The 19,363-nt window shown below is 43.6% G+C and overlaps 6 protein-coding genes across 12 annotated transcripts; 2 read left to right on the forward strand and 4 right to left on the reverse strand.

Moving 5' to 3' along the window:
* The first annotated feature begins 61 nt into the window (after positions 1 to 61).
* LOC108161973 (UDP-N-acetylglucosamine--dolichyl-phosphate N-acetylglucosaminephosphotransferase) lies at positions 62 to 4,668 on the forward strand. The gene is made up of 5 exons (XM_017296431.2): positions 62 to 207; positions 265 to 406; positions 466 to 679; positions 746 to 980; positions 4,008 to 4,668. The coding sequence occupies exons 1-5, from the start codon at positions 62 to 64 to the stop codon at positions 4,498 to 4,500; spliced, it is 1,230 nt and encodes a 409-aa protein (XP_017151920.2). The 3' UTR covers positions 4,501 to 4,668.
* On the reverse strand, positions 1,431 to 3,530 carry LOC108161972. Its single transcript, XM_017296430.2, has one exon. The coding sequence runs from the start codon at positions 3,366 to 3,368 to the stop codon at positions 1,893 to 1,895; it is 1,476 nt and encodes a 491-aa protein (XP_017151919.2). The 5' UTR covers positions 3,369 to 3,530; the 3' UTR covers positions 1,431 to 1,892.
* Positions 4,653 to 5,838, forward strand: LOC108161975 (radial spoke head 1 homolog). The gene is made up of 2 exons (XM_033393018.1): positions 4,653 to 4,747; positions 4,806 to 5,838. The coding sequence occupies exons 1-2, from the start codon at positions 4,673 to 4,675 to the stop codon at positions 5,760 to 5,762; spliced, it is 1,032 nt and encodes a 343-aa protein (XP_033248909.1). The 5' UTR covers positions 4,653 to 4,672; the 3' UTR covers positions 5,763 to 5,838.
* Positions 5,839 to 6,034: 196 nt separating this feature from the next.
* Positions 6,035 to 7,301, reverse strand: LOC108161974 (complement component 1 Q subcomponent-binding protein, mitochondrial-like). The gene is made up of 2 exons (XM_017296433.2): positions 6,987 to 7,301; positions 6,035 to 6,913 (listed from the first exon to the last, which is right to left on the reverse strand). Exon 2 carries the CDS (start codon positions 6,910 to 6,912, stop codon positions 6,106 to 6,108), a length of 807 nt encoding a protein of 268 aa, XP_017151922.2. The 5' UTR covers position 6,913; positions 6,987 to 7,301; the 3' UTR covers positions 6,035 to 6,105.
* Positions 7,302 to 7,530: 229 nt separating this feature from the next.
* LOC108161969 lies at positions 7,531 to 15,566 on the reverse strand. Its single transcript, XM_017296428.2, has 5 exons — positions 15,466 to 15,566; positions 9,856 to 11,940; positions 9,507 to 9,802; positions 8,800 to 9,431; positions 7,531 to 8,736 (listed from the first exon to the last, which is right to left on the reverse strand). Exons 2-5 carry the CDS (start codon positions 11,893 to 11,895, stop codon positions 7,856 to 7,858), a joined length of 3,849 nt encoding a protein of 1,282 aa, XP_017151917.2. The 5' UTR covers positions 11,896 to 11,940; positions 15,466 to 15,566; the 3' UTR covers positions 7,531 to 7,855.
* Positions 15,567 to 17,600: 2,034 nt separating this feature from the next.
* Positions 17,601 to 19,343, reverse strand: LOC108162577 (beta-1,3-galactosyltransferase 5-like). 7 transcript variants are annotated; one of them, XM_033392655.1, is made up of 4 exons: positions 19,158 to 19,343; positions 19,025 to 19,092; positions 18,929 to 18,967; positions 17,601 to 18,877 (listed from the first exon to the last, which is right to left on the reverse strand). In XM_033392655.1, exons 1-4 carry the CDS (start codon positions 19,250 to 19,252, stop codon positions 17,865 to 17,867), a joined length of 1,215 nt encoding a protein of 404 aa, XP_033248546.1. In that variant the 5' UTR covers positions 19,253 to 19,343; the 3' UTR covers positions 17,601 to 17,864. The 7 variants fall into 7 exon arrangements, with proteins under 7 accessions (XP_033248546.1, XP_033248548.1, XP_033248547.1 ...); XM_033392657.1 differs by having other exon boundaries at positions 18,929 to 18,951; positions 19,018 to 19,092; XM_033392656.1 differs by having other exon boundaries at positions 18,929 to 18,954; positions 19,018 to 19,092.
* Positions 19,344 to 19,363: the final 20 nt, after the last annotated feature.

Below are 19,363 nucleotides of genomic sequence, written 5' to 3' on the forward strand. Positions count from 1 at the left end.
GCGCTAATTGAATTAGTGTCCAGTAAAGTGGAGGAAGGAGGTTGCATTTATATTCACGGTCATGTCTGGAGCAGCAATAGCTATAAATGCGGGTATATCCGTGGCAGCCTACTGCATGGCAGTGCGAATGATTCCACGATTCCGTGAGATGTTCATCAAGGCAAATCTCTTTGGCAACGATCTCTGTAAAAAGGATAAGCCACAGGTGTAAGTCAAGTCTGTTCCGCAAAAAGGAGAATCTTTCCTAACGTATTTCTTTTGCAGTCCCGAATCCTTTGGCGTGCTAATTGGGTGCATCTTCTTGGTCTCTCTATTTATATTTATTCCCATACCATTTGCTTTCGATGAGGCGGCGGCCACGGATGTTGTGACTGGCGGGAAACCTGCCACCTTCCCACACGATAAAGTACGTATTCTTTTAAATAAACGACTTGCTTGTGTTCATGTGCTTATCTTTTTAAAAAGTTTGTGGAACTGATTGCCGCCCTGCTATCCATTTGCTGCATGATCTTTCTTGGCTTTGCCGACGATGTTCTGGATCTGCGCTGGCGCCACAAGCTTCTCCTGCCCACAATCGCCACATTGCCCCTGCTGATGGTCTACTATGTCAACTACAATTCGACCACCGTGATAATGCCAAACTTTGCACGTGGCCTTGTTGGTACCTCTTTGAACATAGGTATTGGCATTTGTCTCCAGCCAACTTTATAGCACTTGCTAAATCTCTGTTCTTTTCTGTGCATAGGTGCTCTGTACTATATTTACATGGGCATGCTGGCTGTATTCTGTACGAATGCCATCAATATATTGGCGGGAATTAATGGCCTGGAGGTGGGTCAGTCCCTGATCATAGCCGGATCCATATTGCTCTTCAATTTGATTGAATTTACGCTGGGCCATCAAGTGGACTCGCACATTTTCTCCATTTTCTTTATGTTGCCCTTTCTGGCTACCACGCTGGCTCTTTGGAAATTTAACAAGTAAGTCTTTTGATTGATGTTCTATATAGTTTATTTTATTTTATAAATACTGAGAATTGATCTGGCAAGTTAACAAATTTCATATAGAATATTCTGATAGAACATGCTCTCTGAATGCCAATTTCGCATTTAATTAAATCAGGTATCATAAGAATTAATGATTTATATGATGGATTATTTGTATATCAAAAATGAAGATACAAATTAAAATCAAATATCTTTTGAACGGTGAAGTGAGTATCGAAAAGTGATATACATTTCTGATCTACACTTCAATACCTTTACAAATATTTGGTGTGTCATACATAAGCCCGTAAAGGACCCAAGATTAGGTTAGATTAGGTAGGGGCGGCGGTCAGGCTTGCTAGAAGCCCGTTACACTTATGCCGGTTTCGGCCCGTTGTGGTACCGTACCGCTTAAGACCCAATAAAAGAAGTAAAACTGATCTATTATAAAATAGTATACACAAATTCCCAATTAAGATTTTAATGAAAACTAAAAATACATATCTTTCAAAATTTTTGTGATAATATAACACTTGGCATTACAGATCATGTATATACTTCTTTATATTTCTTAAAAATAATGCTAAATTCCGTTCAACTTATTTTCCACAACATAGTTTATGTAATTCCAGCAAAATGTTCTTCGTTTTAGTTTCGTTTTTGGATAAATTCTTCTGGTTTAGTTGTTGGTTTCTTATCACAGATTTTGCGGGTCTGTCTGTCCTGTCTGCTGAGAGATAATAAATTTGGAATACGATTGGCCAAAAAACACAGAAGGGCGGGCGATGCTGATGATATGATATGGTGATTATGAGATCGAGATTGACTTTGATGGGGCGTTCGAAAGCAGGCACATATAAATATATATATTTAGAAATCTATTGCCCAAGTCAGACTTGAGCATCCTTAGTCTTCCTGGAGATCTTCGAAGACATCGACATCGTATAGATTGACTAGCAGCTGCCCAAACTGGCTGCTGTGCAGGAGCGCCTCGTCGGGGGCATAATACTTCTCGCTTTGCTGACGCAAACGCAACAGCTGTGTAGAACCATCTATGTGGTAACCATTCGCCATTAGCTGCTGCATGTAGGTGGCATCAATGTGGGCGTTGCGCGTATCGTTGGGCAGCTTCACAGGTAGCTTATGGGACGGGTGCTGGAGCAGGAGTACAATCTGCTCGGGTGGCAAGCACATCTCACAACTCCAGCCACCATAATGATTGAGATCTCCCAACGTATTGCTGGCCTGGCGCTGCAGCAGATGGGGATCTAGTTGGGCGCCACGCAGATGCCCCAAGGAACTTATCACACCGTTCAGGAGAGTCCTCTTCGGATGCTGCCAATAGAAGCCGTATACGTTGTACTTTAGACGAAATCTTAGTGGCAGCACATCTTTTGCATAATACTTGAGAAACTTTAAAGCGGCCGGCGCATACACAGTCTGACTGTCGCCATGGAGTAGCAAGTCCTTGGCCTCCATCTGAACACCGCAGAGCGACCAGAGCTGCCGCCGAAAGTGTGCATAGGCCGCAGCACTGCTGCAGTTGCCAGCCGATGTGCAGCGGAACAGAACATAGCTCGCCTTGCCCCCAAGCAGACTGTCCAGGCTGCGCTCCTTGCTCCCGTTGCTCACGTAGTAGATGAGGAAGTAGTCGACCACCTCGAGCAGGGCTCTCAGTTGCAGTTCCAAGAGCTCCAGGCTGATGTGCTCCCAGGCACCAAGATCCACCATGTAGAAGAGACGATGCAGGGAACTCGAGCTGGCTTCAGACAGTTGTAGTGGCGCAGTGCCGCCTCCCCGCCTGCTGGCCCGACTGTGCGTCATCAGGGCTCGCCAGATGATCTCTGGCTGGCCACAGTCTCGCCCGTGCCAGCCGCTGGCGCATTTGCACTGCGGCGGAGCCATCAGATAGTCCACATCATTGATGTGCTGGCTCTCGTTGATGGTACCCTCGCGATAGCACCAGAGGGCGGCCGCTGGACCCATCTCCATTTCGACATAGGCGGGGACATTGTAGTCCGCCTGGATCTGAGTATCGTTCAGTCTGTCTGGTTTCATTTGATAAAAGTCCCTATCATAGCGATTTACATTCTCGTGCTGTCGTGGACAGTGGGTGCCCAGACTTTGAATTTGACTCCTGTCTGCTGTTTCCGCTCCTCCGCTTTTGACAAAGTTCACCCGGTTGTGGCTCAGATCCAGGCCTTGCTGCTGATCCTGGCTGCTGTAGTTCATTTGCAACAGCCATATGCAGCCTATGAAGCCAACCTGAAGTATCAGAACGGACCAGAGCACCAGTTTTTTGGTTATGGCCAAACGCCCGATGCCGATGCCGCCGGTGGCAGATGTTAGCGTCTGCGACACCGAAATTGTGCTCCTCACCATAGCGGTTCAGTTTTTAATAGTTTTTTCTGGTCATTTTATCAACGAATATTGCGTTCTTTCTTTTTGTTTTTTTCTCGGCCAAACACACCCAAAAAATTGTACTTTCAACTCCCCCGCACAGCTGTCGAAAATGTCCTCCCGTCCACAGCTGTTCGAAAGCGCTCGGAGTTTGGCCCTTTTCCCGCTAAATCTGGCTACAAAATGTAAAATACACTACCCGTAAAATTGATCAGATAATGTTTTAAATTAATATTCTCATACTTATCAACTTACCCGTGACATCGAAGGCTGAAAAATAAATTTAAATTTATATCAATTATAAATATCATATACATATATGTATTTGGAGTTTAAAATGCGCGTAAAATTGATACGATGTTTTTAATAATTATTATCCACTTGAAAGACTCAACGTCAAAATATATAAAATGCTTAGAAAAAGAAATTCCTTTTAAATTTAGCATTTAGAGTCTAGCATTTTTCGCGCTAAAACTGCCAACATTTTACAACACTAATATAAAATGGAAACATTACACTATGCAACACCACTGCACATTAGCCGTTAATCCATAGATTTAAACGATATCTAAAACGAAAACACAATGAAAACACAAGAAATAATTTTTCCCTTTTTTGCAGATATCCCTCGCAGGTTTTCGTTGGGGACACCTATTGCTACTTTGCCGGCATGACTTTTGCCGTGGTCGGAATTCTGGGGCACTTTAGCAAGACCCTGCTGCTATTCTTTCTGCCCCAAATAATTAACTTTCTGTACTCGACGCCGCAGCTCTTTCACTTTGTGCCCTGCCCCCGTCACCGCCTGCCCAAGTACGACACCAAGACCGACCTGCTCCACATAAGCACCACGGAATTTCGACTGGAGGAGCTGAATAGTCTAGGGCGTCTGATGGTCACAGTTCTAAGGAAATTACGGCTGATCAGCTGGCACAAGACTGCGGACGGACTTGTGAGAACGAACAACTTGACGCTGATCAATTTTGTTCTGGTCATCTTTGGCCCCGTCCATGAGAGGGTGGTCACCCAAATGCTGATGGCCCTACAGGTGCTGTGCACGCTTTTAGCCTTAGTCATACGCTATCCTCTGGCCAATTATTTCTACGAGAATACGTAGCTCTGGATTCTGATATTTATTGTAGTAAGCCCTGCCTTTCCCAACTCCTATATGCAGATCTAATACTGATTTGATTTAATGTCTACACTATATTTCATTTCCCAAAAGTAAGTTAAGTAAATCTGTAATTCTCTCGTCAAATAAAACAAGAAGCAACGAAATCAAATACACCATGAGCGTATCGGACATGTCAGAGGAATCGGATGTCTCCTTTCCCGAAGAGGAAGACGAGGGACCCAACATAGGCGTAAGCTAACACGGATTACAAGTATATATAGATGTATTATATATTCTCCCCATTTCAGCTCTATATAGGCGGTCGCAATGCTGCCGGACAGCGCCACGGACGTGGCTGGGCCATCTTGCCCAATGGCGATCAGTACGATGGCAATTATCGCAAGGGACGCCGCCATGGCATTGGCCTCTATGTCTTCAAGGATGGCTCACGTTACTACGGACAATATCGCTGCGGTAAACGGTGTGGACGTGGTATTTTCATCTACCCCGATGGCTCTGTATATGAGGGTAACTGGCGCAAGCATTTGAAGCATGGCAAGGGGCGTTTTAACTATGTGAATGGGGACACCTACTCTGGAGACTGGTACAAGGGCCAGCGCCATGGTGTGGGCATATATAGCTTCAATGGCAACAAGGACGGCTGCTGCATGTCGGTGCGTTTAAAGTCTACCTGGAGTCAAAACATTCGCATGGGACCCTTCGAGCTGCACATTGGCAACGACGACAAGTGCACCGTTCTGCACGGACTCTGGGACAATCTGTATCCCATCGGGCCTGCTGTCTTCAGCTTCGACAATCGCTATATGCTGCTGGGTTTCTTCCTACCTGCCAATTACAACTTTAAGGACGGTGGCGATAATCTGGCCGAAGACGAGCAGCAGGGTCTGGAGGAGGATGAGGAGGGCAATCCACTGCCCATGGAACCATCCCTTTGGTTCGCCCAAGAGATTGCCTGCTACGATTACTCCATTCTGCCCCAGGAGCCGGTGCCATTGCCAATGTCAGACTCTGAGCTGTCCGTATGTTCGTTGTCCACCGTTGCGAGCATCCGCAGCGAGGAGAAGATCAGTTTCTATGGCGAGGGCGAGGAAGCCGAGGGCGAGGAGGAGGGTGAAATGGAGTGCTTCCCCTGTGAGTGCGAGTACGACCTCAGCGAGGTGGAAAGCGATAGCGAGGTTTGCAAGATCGATGCCGATCCCTGCTGCATTGAGATCCTCAAGCAGCCCGAGTGCCCCGAACCATAGGGTGCCCTTCCCCCCTATTCTGTTTTTGTGTTTTTATATTCGTTGTAATCCATTAAATCTCAGATTTATTTAGATATTTGCAGCATGTTTAAAGCTTACAACCTTCTGTAGAAATCTCACAGAGAGACTGAAAGAGGTGTTTAATATGTCAGAGCCTGGCACAAGAATTAATCAACGAAACGGAATTGCTAGTTTGAAATAACGTTTTCATTTCTAGCCCAAGCAGAGCTGGACTTTTCAAGGTTCAATAAACTCAATATATTTTACAATTATTTTATAATCGCAGCGCTGCCTCCAACCAAAACAGTGATTTATTTTGTAAAGTTTTAAAAACCGATTTGATTTAATGGGAAGAATCATCAGTATTGTATCTCTCCATTACTGGTGGTGGTGGGACTACGAATTTCGATAGATTCTCTAAGAACCTGATGTACTGGTCATGTTCATAGACTGTGGACAAATCTGAAAGCTTGATGGCGAATTCATTAGTTATCCCCTGTTCAGCCAGAAAATCCATGAGAGCCCAGTATATATTATCATCAATCATATTGGCCTTGACAGTATAGGTATCCTCTTTCTCGAACAGCGACATCTCCTGAATCTCAAACATATCGGGAACGATCTGATCTTCTTGCAGCAACGGTACACCATCTTTAAAGGCCTCCGACAGAAATTTGCAATGGATGGACAGCAGTGTGTTGCCACACCGGAACAGCACCTCGAAGTTGGGCATAATGCGGAAAGGATTGGATAATTGTTCGATGCATTCGTCCTTAACACGTTCCATACTTTTGCTGACGTTGAAAATTATGTTGACAGGATTCCCGACCCCCTCTTTGATCAGCTTCACCTCGGAGCCGCAAAATACGGTTTCAAACCCATTTATACATTCAAAAGGTCGCTTTACCAGTCTTTCCGCAATCATTTCCGTGGCAAGCAAACACACAAGATTGCGCCCCGCTGGGCTTATCTTTAAAGCCGTGAAGTCCTCCGACGATAGCTGGTCCAACACCGGATCGCTGATGTCCTTCTGCATGGGCCAGAAACTGAGTGCGACTGCGCGGCGTTGAATGGTGACAGTAGGCGACGGCAAACCGCATTTGGCTAATGCCCGTGGAAACATCTGCAAGGCCTTCAGAAGTCTGGACATGCTATCGAAACAACAAAATGTTTGATTTATTTTAAGAGAAATAAAATGTATTCCTTTGTCAAATGTCTGCTTACGACTCTGAATGAAAACATGAAAGCACAGCTCAGACACAATGCTAATGTCATTTTAGAAGCCTACTGGGATCTGTGAAAAGGAAAAGAATACTAAACTAAATACTATTAGATACCAAGATGTATTTTTTCAGTTTATCAATTTGCTGTGTCACGCCCAAGAAATCATTTGTTTTTGGTTACTTGGGACCGAGACTCGGTGTACCCAGAAGACTGTGTATTTTGTTATTGGATTCTTACGACCGAAGCAGACCGACTCAACTGCATTTATGTTTAAATTTGTTTTTATAGTAAACATTTTATTTTTGAAATCATTTGTTTTTCCGATACATTTTTGTTGTCTAGAATTTGATTAAAATTTGTTGGTTTAGCTTTAAAATACGACTTGCTAGATTCGGTTCGTCTCTTGCTCTTTATGGATTTGATGCTCTATATATGTAGTAGCTCTATATTTGTAATGTAGAATGAAATCACAAATGGGCTGGGAGAGGCATTCTTTTGAAGTATTATTGACATGAGATGATAACGTGAGTACCTTAGCGATAGGTAGTTTCGAAAATTCTTTAATTTCAGGCATATAAGTAGGTTGTTAGGGTATATAATTTATGTTTTGTTAGTTTTGTTCTCGCTGTGTGCTTGAAAGACCTTTGAATGTTCAGCATGTTGAATTCATTAAGTTTCGCTAATTAATTCTAAACGTAATTATTGTTTGCTGCCTTACAAATGTACGTGTATTTAGTATTTACCATTATCATTTAACATTAACTTTCATTTGCATATGTGTTTGCTCCATTTATCGTCGCTTCTATTCATACTTCCTCCTTCTTCTGTTTTGTTGTTGGGTATACAAATAATATTTATAAAAAAAATCTCTAGGTTTCGGCAGCTACTGCATGGAGCGGAGAAGCATTTAATGCAGATGATGATGATGGAAGCAACCGTGAGGCGTTGTCCAGCTTGCTGGGCGATGGGCAAACATCACTGCAACTGCCAGCTAGGCTGTTGGAGTCGCAAGTGGAAACCGATGGCGGTGTGTCAGTACCGGGGGACCCTTCATTCGCTTCATTCGCCTGACGATGCTGCTCTTCCTGCTGCTGCTCCTGCTCGGCGTTGCACAGCGAGGCCTTTCCACACTCGTCCAGTATAATGTTCAACTTCTCCTTTTTCGGTTGCACGGCCAACGTGCTTTCGACAGGATTCAGGCGCAGCATCTGATGCGGCACACCGTCCTTGGTCAGCAGCTCGTGCAGCGTGCTGCCATCCCGCTGCTTGGACACCTTATAAATGGCCGGACACGATTTGGAGCTCTTTACATCATTCGACTCCAGATCGAGTCGATTGATCTGCGTCAAAGGCTGCATTTCCTCCTCTTGCTCTTGATTGTTGTCCTCAACGCTGCTGCATTGGGCTAAAGCAAGGGCAGCCGCCATAGCAGCTGCCTGGCCACTGCTGCTGGCTCCCTCGGGATTCAGGTAAAGACGTGAGGCATCGAACAACAGCAGATGTGGATCCATTTTGAAGTCATGCTCCAGCTGCTTCTGCTGATCGAGATTCTCATCAATGTAGTTGATGTGAATCGGCGTGTGTTGAAGATTTAAATGCGACAAGCGCAGATCATCATCGTCCGGGGGTGTGTAATAGATTGATGCCCTGCTGGCGGCATTGTTAGCGGCCCAATGTAATTTGATTTTCTGTATACTCAGCTCATTAGAGCCAGCCAGCTCCATTTGACTTTTGAAATAGCAGTCTATGTCTACAGAGAGGGAAAGAGATGCATTTAAGATATTCAGTGGATCAGCTATGGATCAGATCTTACCCTCGGCTATATCTTCCTCACAGCGTCCGCGACAATTCTCAAAGTAAAAGCTGGGCAAATTCTCCAGCACCTTGTTGAGGCTCTGCTGCTGGTACTTGTAGCCCTCCCGGAGACGCAGCACTTGATGGGCACTGAACTTCCGGATCTTGTTCCGCTGGAAGACATAATTTTCCCGCACCCAGCTCAACTGGCCCGTGGAGTAGTCGCGCACCTTCTTCACTTGATCGTTGTACTGATCCTTCAGCGCCGTCAAATGATTCGAGCCAATGTCCCGGAAGTCTTTAATGTGCTTGGCCTGGGAGGTGTAGCTGCTCGATATCCATTCGACCTGCTGGGCGCAGTTCTCCCGAATGCGATGCACCTGCTGGGCATAGTTCTCCCTCAGTCTTTCCAGCTGCTGGCTCTTGTAGCTCTCAATGTTGTCGAGCATCGCATAGATCTGACGCGCCCTCGGCGACTTTTTGTTACGATTGGCACAGCAATAAAAACGATCACAGATGCCCCAGCGCGAGAGGCAGCTCCGCACACCCTGCACTATGAGGGTGAGCAGCAAAAAGGCGGCAGCCGACGCGGCCCCCGCAATCAAGCTGCCAATCTTCACCCGATAAAACACAATCGGATCGATATACAGTCTGTTGTGGGAAAGTAAAAGGTCATTTAGCAATGTTTCGATGGTTTTCAAATACTAAAAAATTTGACAGTCATACCGTATACCCGCTGAGGCTTTGCCCATTACATTGAATGCATAGCAGGTGTAGAGACCGCTGTCCACCCGCGAGATATTGTGCACCAGCAGCGATCCGTTCTCCATCAGCACCACATGGCGTCCGTAGAGGCTCTGTTGTCGCGTAAAGTTCATGGATTGAACGTAGCTCTCGTCCATCAAGGCAGCCAGCTCTTGGGCGCTTGGCGGCAGGCGGCGATCCTCCTCATTGCTTTCGATGATTATGGGTCGCTTGTCGGGATCGGCATGATGTCGCAAGATCTTATTGCGGGGCGTCAGCTGTAACGAAACGAATAAGCAGCTGGCTATATGGTGGCTATGTGTGACCTTACCCAAATAATATCTGGCACAGGGCTGCCCGTTATGTTGCACTCCAACTTGGCGGTGGTCAGAAGTAGATGCATCTTCGGCTCGGAAGACTGCACTGCCACGGGTACGGTACAGTTTAGATTGCTGAGGACACGCAGCATGTCCCCGGGATAGCCATAATGGCACTTCAACGCATCGATCTGGTCATCAATGCTCTCGTAAGAGTCCAGAGGCGTCTGGCTGGGATGCGTGGCGGGCAGTCGACGGAGGCTGGTGCTCGAGTTGGCCAACCAGGCGGTGAGCCAGTACATGCTGCAGTCGCATTCATACTCGTTCCCAAGTATATTGAGGTAGTGCAGCTGGCTGAGCTCCTTGAGGCCCTCGGGCAGGGAGATCAAACGATTGCCACGCAAGCTAAGACGCTGCAGGCGCGACAGGCCCGAGATCTGTGTCGGCAGATGACGCAGACCGTTCTCGGCCAGCAGCAGTTCGCGCAGATTGCGGGCATTGGCGAACAGCGTCTCGGGCAGATCCGTGAGCTGGGGATTCTGCTGCAGCGACAGATATCGCAGGCGATGCAGTATCTGCGGATCCACCAGCGACTCATCGGTGCGGGATATCCAGTTGGAAAAATGCTCAATGGGCGTCTCATCGATGCGGAGCAGGGCCAGGGCCCGCTGATTCTGGAAGAGACCGCTGGGCAGCTGCTTGAACTGGTTCCGACTAAGATCCATTTGCCGCAGAGCATGCAGCGGCTGGAAGATGATGGAGGACAGTGTCGTGAGGTTGTTGCCCGAGATGTTAAGGGCCAGGAGTTGGCCCAGCGACTCGAACGCCTTGCGATCGATGCTGGTCAGTGAGTTCTGTGAGAGATCTAGCTGCCGCAGCTCCCGCAGATTGTACAGACTGTGTCTGCCCAGGGATTTCAGCTGATTCCGCTGCAGATGCAGCTGTCGCAGTTGGCCGTTTCGTGCAAAGAAGTTGTCCGGGAAGGAGAGCAGACTATTGTCGCTGAGGTCCAGCATTTGGAGGTCGCCTGCCGTCTGGAAGAGCTGAAAGGGGAGTACGCTCAGCCGGTTCTTGGACAAATAGAGCCTCTCCAGCTGCACACCACCTTCGAAAATGTTGCGTGGCAGCTCTGCAAGCCGATTCTGGCTGAGATTGAGCAGCCGCAATTCGTTCAATTGGCCCAGAAAGTGCTGCGGCAGCAGCCTGAAGCCATTCCTGTCCAAATGCAGCTCCTGCAGATGGCCCATATGCTGCAGATTGATCAGACTGCAGTTGTTGTCCAGAAGGTTTCCGCTCATCTTAAGTACTTTGAGGTGTTGCATGGCCTGCGGCAGGGCCCAGTGGAGGCACTCCAAGCGATTCTCGCTGAGATCTAAACGCTCCATCTGCTCGAAGCGGTGCGGCTGCCCCTTGGCGAGCAGCACCTCCTTAAGTGGATCATCGCGCAATCCGCTCTCCAGCCAGGACAACTCTATGACATTCTCGAACTGCTGCAGCTGCAGCTTTTGCAGCTGCACTCGATCATCCGCAGGCACATGGTCAAGCATTAGCTGCTGATAGTTGATGTTGGCATTCCTTCTGGACAACAGCTCCTGATTGACGCTAGCAAGGCCGACATGCTGGCACCTCAGCCTGAACACGTTGTCGGCTGTTACTACGCTGCTGTCGGAGCCGAGCTCGTGCTCCTCAATCTCCTCTGTGGCCTCATCGGCATCATCCAGCTCGTCCAGCCACAATCCCCCATCACTCTCACTATCATCTAGATCCGCATCCACCGCATGCCCCACGAATGGCAGATGGAATTTGTAGCCCAATAGCGAGAACTCGTGCTCCTGCCAGGACCGTGTCCTGGCCCTTATCTGTGTTTGGTGTGGCTGCAGGTGGTGTTGCTGGGCTACAGCCGCATCTGCATTGCTTCTGTAGGTGGTGAGGCAGCTGCTGCTGCCGGACCCGGAACCAGACCCAGGCTGGGAGGTTGTGGCAGCGGCAGCGGCAAAAACAAAGACGACAAGCAAGGCAGACAATATCAGGGGAATCTTCGATACTGCTTCCATTTTTCCGTATGTAATCTTAGATATTTATATGGTCGCATAGTACACCTGCAGGGAGGAAATGGACACACAAATTAGTATTTCTTTTTCTTTTTTGGATATTATTGATTTTGTCATTATCCCCGAAAAAGGGCCACCACCACTCCTTCACTCCTCCCTCACTCCCCACTGGATTACGAAATAAAGCACGGAGCTAAAGAGAACTAAAATCAATAGAGTTAGGTAAATATTACAAATAGAACGACGGATAGGCAAGCGCTGCTGGGTCATAGACAACGAATGGTGAAGGGCCACTTGCGTGTCCAAATGGCGACGCAAAACTTTGGTTAAATTAAATATGGAAATGAAAATGGAAAACGAAACGGACGGGAAGGAATGTATAATTCAAATACAAACACTAAGTATATCCCAGCGCCTTTTCGAGCGTCTCTTCTTTCTGAATAATGCATAATAGCGTCGAATGTGGGAGCAGAGCCCTGCTCCTCTGCTTCGCCATCTCTTCATTTATTTATTTCTCTGTCTGCACGCAATCTAGGCTCTTAATTTGAATGAAACTTCAGAACTAGCGCAAGAACCAGGCGTACTTAATGCCAGAGTTAGAAAATAGAGCTCTGGCTTTAAGGTACTTCAAATAAAAATCTCACACAAAACCTTGAATAAGGTTAAATTCAGGTAAAAAGTGGTCGAAAGAGCAAGCTCAGTTAACATTCATTTAATAATAATAAATGCTTAGTGGAACATGGATATATGGTCTTATTTGTATATAGTCTCAGTTCATGTGTCCGTTTACTCATGGGAAATTCATGTATTTTGTTTTTCACTAAAAATTTCACAAGGAATTATTTGGCACACTCCCCCTTTTAGTTTTATTAAATCTCGGAAAAATATCAATTCCCAAAATAGGAGCCATGAGAGCAGTTCGGAGAAAGGACGTGCCGTTTTTGCATCTAGATCTTTCTGTTGCTTGATAATACTTTAAAATAGATACGTATTTATAAGAATAAATATAGGCACATATACCATATGTTCGTTCTTTTTATATCCGTCTCAATAAGTTTGTTTTTTTTCTTTTGAATCAGAATTTCTTTAAATTTCCTTTTTTGTTTATAAACAAAATATCAAATAAATTTCCACCTCAAAACCGCAACCTGCATCAACAAAACAATTACGACCGACCGCGTTCCCCACCCCAGATTACTCAATGGCGGGTCGAAAGACGGAACGACGGAAAAACTATAAAAGGAAATTATTAAATAATATTCCTCTCGTTCTGTGTCCGGGTGTGACTGACCCCCGTACGATATTCGCTCAAATTGTACATATGTATGTATATATTTTTAATGGCCAGCCAGACGTTGGGAAAAAGCTGATAAGAGGGCAGTATACATATACGCAAGCTTCATGTGGATATGTTTGTTCATTGCAGCAGTCAATATTATAAACCATTGGCCGCAAAAGTGTGATCAAGATGGATGAATATGGAATGCCAATAAATCACATTTCGTATCGATCGGCCGCTGTGCACACCATGGAGATTTTCGAGACTAGTTCACTGACAATATCAAGTTAATAAAAAAGGCAAGCTTGCGATAACAGTCGTTTGCAGTCGAAATTCCCCACTTTTAGAGACCCCGTGAGTTGGAGAAAACTAAAAGAAAAATAACACAAACATTATCGATTGTGTTTTATTGCAGTAAAACCACACCGATTGAAGTTTTTAGTCACTCATATGTACATACATATGTACTATGTATGTTAAGACGTGGCTGTGAAGCTAGTTAATCGCGAATCGCCGACAAAAATGCTACCAATCGAGCGGCTATAAAAAACACTTTACTTGGGTGTTTATTTTTAATAACAATAGCTGGGGTGTTTACTTATTGAAATACTATCTACGAACACACTGCCAATTGGTAAAGGCAAACGATGATATGCGTATCATGAAATGCATGTTATCTTTATACATATTTGTAATTCAACTAAAAGAAAACACTTCTTATTTTGTTTCTTTGAAAGGTGATAGCAACTGCAAAATCAAATTTCTGTTTAAATGAAATCAATGAGTAAAAACAAGATTCTGTTTTGCACAGAAGGGGACACTGGAAAACTTTTGAAACTTCTTCTTGTGCAACTTTTAAATTAAATAGGTTTTTTTTTTGATAAAATGTATATAAGAGAGGTTAGCTGTAGAACTATATACAAATAGTCACAAGGAAGCTCGAAATTTAAATTTGAAGCTCAGAGAGTTTCTATACAGAATGGTGGATTACGTTGGAAATTTAGCCTTTATTTCGATTTTTGCTGTTTGGCCATGAATTTCACAAGGGATTATTTGGCACACTCCTCCTTTTAGTTTTTGGAAAAAAGAAGCATAAAACTGGCTGAAATTGCTCGGCCAAAAAAAAGTAAATAACATAATTCAAAAATAGCTTTAAGGCAGAAATAACAAAAACACTAACACTAACACACGCGAAAAATGTGGCAAAAAAAGAGTGCCACGAAAAAAAGACAATAATTAAATTAGTTGGGGCGAAAATACTTATAGGCAAATATTGGAGGGTAGGAAAACAACACACACACAGGCAACGGGGCTTATCAGCTGACGGCGCAATTAAGTAAATTCATCGATGATAACCCCATACATGTAACCAGGAGATAGTGGGAGAAAGGGTACCACAGCTAAAAGCAGCTTTATTGGACGGGGCAATTTCCATTAAACGAATTGAAGAAAACACAGTGCGATAGAGACAGAGAGAGAGAGAAAGAGAGAGACTGAGAGTTGCATAATCTCAATCACAGAAGCTCAGCTCAGCCCAAAGTAATGTAAAGAGCAAGCATTTAACTGTAGAATAACATACATACAAACAGACACACAAACACTGATGTACACTTTATGTAAATGTATTGCTGCTGGCTGTCGCCTGCTGCTGACGTCTGAAAAGCCGCTAACGAGACGGAACTTGGACAGCGCGTATAAATAAATACAAATTCAGATTGTGTATACGCGGCCAGAGCGTGCACTCAGCCTGTCGAGGATTACTTTTGGCATGGACACGAATCATTCACAAAAATCGAGCTTTCCGCCCACTCATAATTCATTCAGCACCTTATTTCTTTTCCTTTACCTTGATCTCAAGTGTTTTTCTTTGATATTCATGTGTGTGTGCGTATATTTGCGCATGAGTGTGTGCGTGAGCTGTTTGCAAGAAAACAAGATGTTGCCAGGGGTAACGCATGGAGGGCGCTCTGATTGCCATCAAACTTCTAGAATAGTTACATCCCCAATAAGTATGTATAGCCAGAGCATGGAGTATACGTACGTAAGTACGTATAAAAATGTATATGCTTTGGTTCTTTTCTTTCACCCTTTGTGGCAAAAGCAGCCGTTTATGCTACACACACACATGCACATACACACACTACATGAATATATATGTATGCAGTAACTTGCATACGGCAAACATTTTTTCTGTCCACGTCTACAATGGTGATTCGTCCACAATGTTTTATTTGGCTAAGTCACACATAACAAATAACATATTCAACTATATAACAATAATCAAGCTAACTCACCGTCACCGCTATAGCATTTTTTCGCGTCAATTCCACTAGCTGGGTTTTTATGTTTACATCAATGCCATTTATCGGATTTATCGCTAAAATATACCGCCGACCCTCAGAAATATACTAAAATATCCGGTCACACTTTAAAAATATACCGTATATATACTGAAAAATTAAAGTTATATTATACATATTCCTAGTTTTTGATATTCCATCGAATATTACTAACTAGATAGATCTCTCAGCCCTGCCCACATAGTTTTATCCAAATAATGAACCTATTTACTACTTGACTGGCTTATTTTAAATACTTGCTTTTATTGGATTAAGTCTAAAAAAAAGTTTTAGCAAAAAAGGGCGAACAAAAAAAACGAAAAAACAACGAATAGTCGTTCCTATTGCTCAATTTTGATATTCCGTTGAATATTTCTGGCTAACTAAGATTTTTAGCTCTGCCCATATAGTTTTTCCCCGTTGATGATTAAATTTTCTACAAGATTAATTACTTTTAAGTACTCCCATTTATTGTATTTTGACTACAAGGTTTCAACAAAAAAGTTACACAAAAAACCAGTCGCAGTGTTGTCACGTGAATGTTGCTGGTAATTGAAGACTTGTTGCTTATCAACCTGAGTATGGACATTTGTATACCCAATCTTTTCTAGACTGTTGTAAAACGTAATTAATATATACATTTTCTAAAATTAATATATTTTAGACGTATTCACGCATTTGATTAGTTTCTTGAATATATATTCTGATCCCGATACAAATTTTTTGGTCTCTGTAAGAAGACCACTAGCTTCAAAATTGGGTGTGTAGCTACCCGTGGGTATGCAAAATGTTGCTCAATCCGCGCCATGTTGGGGAACAATGCTGCTCGATTTCTCGGCCCTTACAATGATTGAATGAAATTCATTATTGCTACCGATTCATACCTCCGTATGGAAGTTTCTATACTATTTGTTCTTAAATATACCTTTGAAAGTATTAAGTATTAAAAATATCGTACCCGGTCACCCTGTACATAATGGGAGGAAAAGATTTTAAACCACCTATGCCTTCTTTATTTAGACCGCGGAAAATAATACTAATAATTATTCTTGGAGATATATTCTAAAATTTCTACTGGTGTACGATACTCATAGTTGCGATGAAAATCCCTCCCACCAAACGGCTATCGATACTATCGACTCGATAGTTGAACTGCGCGCCTATGTTTGAAATGAGTAACAAGGGGGAAGTACAATTTGAGAGAGCGAAAATTAAAAAAACCCGCTCGGCTTACCGACAGTCCAGGAGTGCATACACTTTTTTTTAGCTTGTCCTTTTTCAGTGGTTCCGATTTGCAGTCTAAATAAGAGTGCAAGATTTGTTTCGATTTTCTCCAACAGAGACTTCAGCCTACGATTATAAAGATCAATGATGTCCCATATTTAGGTAAAAATCCGAATACATTCGTTTTCTGGTTGCGCAATATGAACCAACCCATATTTAATAGATTTGCAGTAACTTTTTTAATAGTTTCATAGCACCTCTTAAAGTCTCATAGCCAACAGAATTAATAGTTTCAATGCTATCACCTTAACAGTCTTTTAGTTAGCTTTAATAATTTGATAAAAAACCTTCTTATAGATTTATAGCAGTCAGCTTTAATAGTATCCTAGCTGAGATCTGCAATAGTTTCACAAAAGCCAGCTCTAAACGTTTTTAATGGCTTTATAGCAGTCTGCTTTGATAGTTAAATTGCAGGCACCGTTAGTAGTTTCAAAACTAGCACCTTATAGTTTCATATCAGCCACATTTAAAAGGTTCATAGCAACCAGATGTAGTTATTTCATACCAGCAAGCACTAGTAGTTTCATCATACTTTCGCAGCAGTCAGCATTGATATTATACAGCAGACGTCGTTGGCAGTTTTATAGCATACAGAATATAGTTTCAAAGAAACCAGTCAGCTCAGATTTTTTTCAGTGTGGTGTTCATTGTCTATGTATGTCCCTATTTATGGGCTGGAATGCTCTCTAGACCGTTCATTAATTGAATTGTGTCACAGCTACTTGATTGCTGTTATCTAAAAGACAGGAACGTATACTTATCAAGTATGAAGGTGTTGTCTAACTTGGAAGCAAAAGCAAAACATGTAGTTTTATTGTTAACCTTTATTTTTGGAACAGCTTATTAAAACTGTAAACATTCCCAACTTTATCTGATATGTGTTCCGTTGAATCAAATCACAGTCTGGTGTATGCGTTGGCGCCTAAAACGTTAACCAATCCAAGGTGGATTGAGATAGAGACTTAAATTTATCTAGACGCGTTCGAAACGATTTAAAATCTTTCCCTTTGGCCTTTAGATAAATGCTGTTCATTTACATAGATTTAGTCCTTAGGTAATTGAAAAAAAAACTATTTACACTTTATAGTCGAATCCAACAGGTCCCTCCAAAGATGATATTGTTCCCTTGGCTTGATCTTGTGCACGCTGATCGCGTTGCGAATTTTGCACGGACGCAGCGAGATTCGGCTGTTGAGAAATTCGTTGGCGTGCTCCCTCCTAATCTTCAACCTTTTGGCCACGAAGCCCGTGATCAAGACATCTTCTAGTTGCATATAGTAAGTGTTGAGTGATTGCACGTATAGCTCATGGACAATGTCGCCAGTGAGGAGGTACGCGGGTCCGGTGGTAAACGGTGGATACTGCCAGCCGTTATATAATTTATATGGAACAAAATACTTTGACGTTCTTTTTCGGATGGGTTTCCAGTCCTCGACCAATCGCCCGTAGATAGTTCGCTCGTTCTTGTACCGAGCGTCTATGAAATCGAGCAGTTTAGGAACATTGATGAACATGTCATCATCAGTCTTAAGGATGAATTTCACATTGGGACAGTGTGTATCTGCCCATTCAAGCATCGAGATCGTCTTCAGAGAGAGATTGAAGTAAGAGTCTATGAAGTGTCCTCGTATCATATCGCCATACATATTGTTCTCCTTGTTGAGAGCCTCGTTCAGGGATGCATTCGTGGTACGGCCAAGGATAAAAGCCATGCCGACAATTTGCCTGCTTCCATAGTTCATCCAGGTCCGCCTTATGGACATTCTTTCTTTAAAATTGGACTGTGCTGAGGTGATCAGAATGAGCAGCCGTAGGGATAACCCCCTGTGCATACATATCTTCTGTATATCAATCTCTTCGTTTAGGTGGCCTGGTTCATACAGTTTCATTGCCAGCTCTCGAAGTACAGGCAACGCGGAGGGACCACTTAATGTTTGTATGCTGCTACTGTATTTCTTCATTTCAATAAATTGTTTCCGCAAAATTGTCTTGATATCTTCGATCCCCGACGACTCTGTCAGTTGGTTGGAAACAGCCACAAGGGATTGAAAACTTTTATTCCCCTCCAGATAAATGCTCCTATCTGTGGAAGGAGATTTACAGATGAGAGGAGTTAAGGTGGAGGAATACTAACTACTGCCATGATTATTGCTGGTGCTGCTATTGATTTTGTCTGCAAATAAAAGATGAAATCATATTAAGAAGTCGCCTGGCAAGACTCACTAGTAACATTTTGCTTGATTTGATGGCGCATCGGTAACCCTGTAACGGAATATTCTTGTGTCCTGGAGAGGATCTCTTTGGCCGAGGAAAATTTATACATGAGCATTATGATAATGACAGCACCGAAAACCGTAAAAAACCTCATCCGTTGGTTCCTGGACATCTTCTTCTTGACTGGACATAAAAACGCTTGTCTTTTATTCCGGTGTTCTCTAATTGTTCCGACAATGAACATACAATTTTGATAAACAATCCCGATGATTTTCTATTGCACTAAACACATGTGAATTTTCAATACAATAAACAGTCGGAACGGTTTTGTCATGGCCCACGTGCCTCTCAGATG

The sequence above is a fragment of the Drosophila miranda genome, chromosome 4, assembly GCF_003369915.1.
Source record: "Drosophila miranda strain MSH22 chromosome 4, D.miranda_PacBio2.1, whole genome shotgun sequence".
Classification (NCBI taxonomy): Eukaryota; Metazoa; Arthropoda; class Insecta; order Diptera; family Drosophilidae; genus Drosophila; species Drosophila miranda.